General features: G+C 37.0%; 1 protein-coding gene across 3 annotated transcripts in view; it reads left to right on the forward strand.

Moving 5' to 3' along the window:
- ST6GALNAC3 (ST6 N-acetylgalactosaminide alpha-2,6-sialyltransferase 3) overlaps positions 1 to 6,902 on the forward strand; it is a 581,593-nt gene that overhangs the window by 391,820 nt on the left and 182,871 nt on the right. Inside the window, exon 5 of one of the 3 annotated variants that reach the window (XR_002124188.1) lies at positions 1,130 to 1,186. The exons of 1 other annotated variant lie outside the window; for it this stretch is intronic. Coding sequence is in view for 1 of the 2 variants with exons in the window: in XM_019643985.1 (XP_019499530.1) it covers positions 1,130 to 1,307 (178 nt within the window). In the remaining variant the exon portion in view is untranslated. Of the gene's footprint in view, positions 1 to 1,129; positions 1,424 to 6,902 lie in introns of those variants that run through there. One more of the 3 variants, XM_019643985.1, reaches the window with a different exon arrangement.

The raw sequence follows: 6,902 nt of genomic DNA on the forward strand, positions 1-6,902 counted from the left end.
ATATAGTAGAATCATAAAATTATCATCTCATCTCATCATCACAATAACTCTATAAGGTAGCTCTTAATTCCATATTATATACAGAGAAGCCAGGAATTAAAGAGGATAAGTGACTTGTCCAGGATTGCACAGCTAGTTTCAGAACTGAGAGTTGAACTCAGCCCTATTGAACAAAAAAGTGTTATTTTTACTGTCTCATTTCCCAAAAGCCTCTTTTTTTTTTGCCACCAGCATTATATTTACCATCATGTTTGATCTCTTCAAATCTTCAGAAAAAAAAATTTTTTTTAATCAGGCATTCTCTAAGTTGTAAAAGAAAAATCTGATTGGGATTAATCTCAAGTAGTAACCTTCCAGTAGTAAAAGAGTAGAGAGCATGAAATCTGAGGGAGAATGAGGGAGAATAAATGAACCGTGTATTAGCAAAGGATCTGGGGAGCCTTCAAGTAAATAACAATCAAACATTGAATTTTCTGCACTTCAGATATTGAGCCATTTGCCCTACAACCCAATGGGATTTTCTCCTGATTTCTGATTTTGAACTGGGGTCCTTGGAGAATAAAAGGCTTTACCACTGACCAGCTCAGTCACTTCTATGTGGTTTTAGAAGAACTATACCTACTCTTTATTCCCTTAGAAGCAAGTATTTCCTGGAGTCTGTACACTAAGATGAGGGACTGGGGCTAGAGAGAGAGAAAGAGAGAGAGAAAGCCAAGAAGTCTATCTGAAAACTGTCAGTATCATCTCGATAGGGAGTTATGATGTTTTGACTTCAATGAAAAAGCCAAAGAAAGTAAGCTAGCCGGTTGTAAATTTAATTTATGAAAATAACACCACAGGCCTAAAGCATCCAACAGTACAGCCATTGATTCTTCTTTCTTGTTCCTTGGGGAGCCATTGTTGTATTTGATACGGTGAACTTCAAATTGTCTTACTTTATCACTGAAATGTCATATCGGCCATACACAGAGAGCAGCTGAGGAGTTGCACACTTACTGGGAAAAGACAGGAGAGTGGTTTTCATTTCTTTAAGAAAAAATAGTACTTGGTTGACAGATGTCCCCTGTTGGTGAGGATTTTTGTTGTTTTTTCCTGATTCTTTTCCTCGCCTTCTCTGTTTCTGCCACAGAGTTGCGTTTCTGCCGTCCTGTGCGTGGCACTTGGAAAGGGAAAACCATGATGTTCCAGACCTGTGGTCTTTCCTAACCTCTGGGCTTATTTTCTTTAATATAGTTGTTGGAAAGTTGGCTGTTACCTGCCAGAAAATAAAACAACCAATTTTTCATCACAAGTTAAATAAACATTGAAAAATCAGCATTCTACAAGGACCATTAGCTTATATATCACTGTAAAATGTTTTATGACTCTTGGTGTAAAGGATGCTCATATAAAAAATAAATTGTGTCATAACAAACATGTCTCCCTGTCATGGTTTATAATGGCCCTAATATCAAATAAATCTAGGCTTAACATTGTTAGTCTCCAGAAAAGCTGACCTTCAGTTTCTAATAGTTGGGTTAAATCATTGTGATGATGACATAGTCTCAGCTATAAGAAGATGCAAAGTTGTATCAACTCCCTAGATCATCTTTTATGCAGAAGAGGAGAGATGTCTCAATGAACTGAAATTGCTCTGGAGTGACCCATTTTATTTATGTATCTGCTTATTCTGACTACAATTTCACATACAGTACCAAGGAGAGTTCTGAATATAGCTCCCCGGGGTTCTTATGAGAACAACCCACAGAAATATATAGATGCAAAACCATGAACAGTTACCATTTTACATCTGTCAAATTATAAATCAGTTTTAAAGTGTAATCTCTGTTGGTACAATATTGGTGAAACTGCTGGACTCATATCCTATTGATAACAATGTAATTGCTTTGTAAAGCGTTTTCACAATACATAAACGTGTCCATATCCTTTGATATTATATTTACACTTCTGGGAATTTAGCCTAAGGAAATCATTTAGAAGAATAAAAAAAAAAAAGCTAAGGTGTTCATTGCAAAATGTTTTATGTTAGTGGACATCTATGTGGGTTTATATATATGATGTCTAATTGGTAGCATGTGAATTATTATGCTGGGCTCAGTGAAAAAAATTCTGATTATGAGAATATAAAATTATTGGATCCATATACATAAGTGGAATTTGGTAAAATATGTTCAGATTTAGATCTTGAATTTTATTTTAGTTTTACATTGTTGTTTTGCATTTAATAATTAAGATCTAAAAAACTGCTTCACTATAAAGATTAATATGAATGTGAAATGTTTTTTGTGTTGTTTTTGTTTTTAATTAGAACTTTGCTAAGAATATTGTAGTTGTTTAAATGTAAATCTTTGAGGCCTGAAAATGTCAAGGATTTGGAAAATTGACATTTAAATGATTAAATTTAAGTAAAAATGAAACCAAATCGATAAACAAAAGAGTTAGACATCTTTTTGTAATAATGCAACCTCCTATTGTTCGTTGTTGGGTTTTTAATGTTGGTGCCTGGAGTACAAAATCTCATCAGATAATTTAAACAGAAGTCATTTTCTTTAACACATTGCAACAGTATAGCTCATGGCCATGAACTGAAAGTCCTTATATGAATGGGATCAACAGGCTTTGTGGGAGGCACTGTCTCCCAAAGAACCATAGGACAGAAAAAGAATGTGAAAATATCCCTGCCAGGCTTGAGTCAGACCTAAAAACATCCATAGGAAAAGGCCTATTGGAAATAACCTAAATATCCAACAACAGAGGATTGGTTAAATAAAGCATGTTGTAGTGATGGGATGGACTACTAAATGGGCATTGAAAGTAAAGTAGAAAAATATATATTAATATGAGTAAAACCTACCATAAAGTTATGTGGAAAAAGTGAGATATAAAACTAGGCATAGAACATGACTCCAATTTTTAGACTCTCACTCATAAGAAAAAAGAAATTTAAAAGATGTAAACTTGTCAATAGTGGTCATCTGAACAGTGGGATAGCAGGCAATTAATTCTCTGTTCATGTCCATATTCTCCACTTTTTTCCTCCCTTAATCAGGAGGCAGTTGTTTGTAAAAATTGTTTCTTAAATTGAATTTAATACAGGCACTCAAATGTAATGATTGAACTGATGCCTGAAATAATTTTGGAAAGAGGTAACGTGAATTCAAATACAGTAAAATGAAATAAAATGCAATTTTGATTGCCTCAATTGACTAAAAGTCTTCAGCAGTGTTCAGATAAGGTCATTTGCTTTTTATGTAACTTTAAAGTAGCTTACATTGAAATGCCAAATGTTGATATTTATGTATATGCAAGCTCTTTTTTTTCTGATATCTTTTTTTGTTTGTTTGTTTGTTTGTTTGCTAAAGTTGTGTTATATATACCACAATCAATCAATTCTTCTTCCCTCTCTCCCTCCCTTTCTCTCTTCTTTCATCCCGGTCCTCTTTCCCTCCTTCAATCCTCCTTCTTTTCAATTCTATAGTAATAAACAGAGTGATTGGGGATGGGTTTAGCTCAGTCTGCCTATTTGCAAAGGGTCTTGGGTTCATAAAATCTTGAAAAAATGAAAGTAGCAGGCAGCAAAGACCCTCACTTAAGTACTGGTTAGCCACTAGATAAAGCTTTTACCCCCAAACGCTTCAGTGCCTGTGATTTAAGTAGCTATTTGAGGCACGTGAGGAGCCTGGTGTTAACCTTCTGAATTCACACAATAAGAAAGAAAAAACCCTTTAGCCTTGAATCTTACTAAATAGATCACCTTGCAAAAGACCAATGTTATAATTTCTGTTGGTGAATATATTGAGAGTGATTTGCGCCCAAATTTGCCAACTTCTCATCACCGATTATCCCAGCCCTGCAGTTCATGGAATGCTGTAAACTCTCAAGGCTGCTGCCTTCACCCACCCCTCTAAAAGTACTGATCCATGAGGAGTTTAATTATAATTCTGTTCCTATTCTTTACTCATTCTTTTTACCAAAAGATTTTGTCTGTGCTTGTAATATGTGAGGGTCTGGACTCCTATCATTTGAGGTCCAGGAACTGTGGAATTCCAGGTCCAGAGTGTGATGGGCCAGAGCAGTTAATCATTAGGAAGGATTTCTAACCAATATAGCTTGACAATAGCAAAAACCAGAAGTTTCTCCTTAACTTTTTAGTGGTTTTGAGTAAATATTTATGAAGTGGAGAAAAGAAGGAGGGAAGATAAGAAGGAAGGAAGGAGGGAGGGAGAAAGGAAGAAAGGAAGAAAGGTACGCTGGTATGAAAAAAATAATAGTTTTCCCTTGACCGCTGTCGGTGCTTTGTCTACCTTGGTAATATAAAAGAGAAAGCCTGACAAAAGGGTAACCTATTGATGATTAGAACAATATTAGCTAGGTAGTTAAAGAAGGTTATTTATGCAGGAGACAATCATTGCCTCTGTTTCTTTTAAATTACCGTGGCTATGTGTTGCAATGATTTAGCCTGGGGCTTAACACAAAATGATTTTTTTTCTCTGGTTGAAGGACTATTGTTGAAATATTTTTTCCTCCCTATTTATTTCTACCCTAATGCAACACACCTCCTCCTATTTCCTCCTTCATGCCCTCATCATTTACACTTTTGTTACTTCCTCATGGATTTGAAGGATGACATCTAATAGTACAAAACATCAAATTGCCCCAAGACCCAGCACAGTGTCTCGCATAGCGTAGGTGCTCAGTAAATATTGAATGAATTTAATTCAGAACCCTGGGGAAAGGAGTCACAAATTTATCAAATAATTCACAAAAAGACATATCCCTAGCAGCTAATCCAGTTAAATGTATGAAGGTAAGCTGAATCCAGAACATGTTTCAAATCATTTCTCTTCTTACAAATTTTTTGTTTTGTGGCTGGAACACTTGTTTTTCAGTATGTTGATCAAATGTGACTTGAGCCAGAGAGCTTCACAATAAATAATACTGGGATGCTTATGAATGATGTATAGAGCCCACCAATTTAATGATAGGTAAGGCAGAGGAGAGCAATTACTTTATTTCAGAATAGCCAAAGCCTTGGTAATGTAATGCCACCATGGGAATACTGAGTGGCTGTGACCAGTATGGAGTAAGTGCCTAGAATGAAAAAAGTTTGAAATGTTCTGACAGATATATGATTTTTTTTTTAATTAATGGAACTATTGCTTCAGGTGAGCACAAATAAAAAGAGCCTTTCTTGCATCTCTAGTATTTGCCTAGTGGAGGTTATGTGGGCCAGTCGAGTGGCATTTACAGTATTAATCACATTTTACTTGCAGTAAAATTATACTTAAAACCAAAACAAAACAGGATCCTCCATTACTTGTTTTCTCTCTAAAGTCTACGTTCTGCAAGCAATCAATCAAAGGATTTATTGTGTTGCTACTGTGTGGCTAGTACTGTGATTCTCTCTCATGGACTCGATAGAAACATAGATCATAATATTGTTGTGTGGAAATGAATAATAGCTCATGGGTGAAAGAGATTCCAAGTGAAACTAATTGACTGTAGACATCTAGAGGTGAGAAACAATATAGCTGATTGGCTAACCAAAGACGAGTCTCGTCTCACACGAGATCTATTCCATTTTTGCATATAATACTAATCACTCCTTCTTATGTTTAATCATAAATAAAGTTCTTACTGTATCAGCCAGGATCCTTTTCATTTGCATTAAAAGAAAACTCCAGCTAAAAAGGGCTTAAGCAAGTAAGGAAGTTATTATACCAAAACCAGAAAATACACTGTCCCCCATGTTGTCTGTATTTTCAAACAGGTTTTTCTGTCATGTTTACCCAAATCAAAAGAAAAAAAAGAAGTCAGTGGCTTTCTTACCCAAGAGTTTGGACAAAACTTGAGGCCTGATCTCTTTAGTCCAAGCTGGGTCGCATGTCCATCTCAAGAATCCATCACTGAGGCCTTGGTCCCGCTGGGGTCACCTGCTCTCCCTTGGAGCGAGGATGAATTCCACACAAACTGGGCTGAGAACGGGGCAGGGATGAGTTTGCTCNTGCTCTAAAGGGTCATCTGGTCTAGGAGAGCCCCTCCTTAGGAGTTGGTTTCATCCTACCTGGGTCGGTGGGTAGACTGAAGACCCTCCCATTTGCCCTCCCAGGCCCACTCTACCCCCTTCACTTGCTCCTTGCCCTGGGAGGTTGACCTGCATAGGCTGCAGCAAAAGGCTCCCTTGTTTGCTCGCCTTTAGTTGGGTTTAGCCAGTGAAAGCACTATCAGGAGTTCAGAAGGAAAGAGGAGAGTAAGGTGATTCACCCAGATCCTTCCTTGCAAGGTCATGTCAGGCTGGCTCTATGTGTTCCAGTAACCATGTCCCCTCCTCTTTTTCCTCCAACCCTCCACACCCCCACTTCCTCCACTGGTACCAAGCTTGGTTTACAGCACTCACCACTATGGCTTCTCTACACCCTGCCCACACCTTTCTTTTTTTATTTTTAAATTAAAGTTTATTGGGGTGACAATGGTTACTAAAGTTACTTAGGTTTCATGTGTACAACTCTGTAATACATCATCTATATGTCACATTGGGTGTTCACCACCCAGAGTCAGTTCTTCTTCTATCGCTGTATATTTTATCTCTTTTACCCTCATCCACCACCCCCCTCTCGCCCCTTACTCTCTAGTAACCACTAAACTATTGTCTGTGTCTATAAGTTTTTGTTTCTTCATTTCTTTGTCGTGTTCCTTTGTAAATCACCCCTTCAGCACTGGGTACTTGGAGCACCACTTTAAACCTTTTCCTTTAAGATCTTTCAGTTCTCCTGACTTATGCCATAGCTAATTTTTCAATGATTCTAAAAGACTTATTTATATTTAGATAGGTTTCCAGGAAGCCATCTTATTAATCAGTATGGGAGAGTATTTAAAACCACAACCTCTGGTTCCTACAGATA

This window comes from Hipposideros armiger, unplaced genomic scaffold, assembly GCF_001890085.2.
Source record: "Hipposideros armiger isolate ML-2016 unplaced genomic scaffold, ASM189008v1 scaffold_84, whole genome shotgun sequence".
In the NCBI taxonomy this organism is placed as follows: Eukaryota; Metazoa; Chordata; class Mammalia; order Chiroptera; family Hipposideridae; genus Hipposideros; species Hipposideros armiger.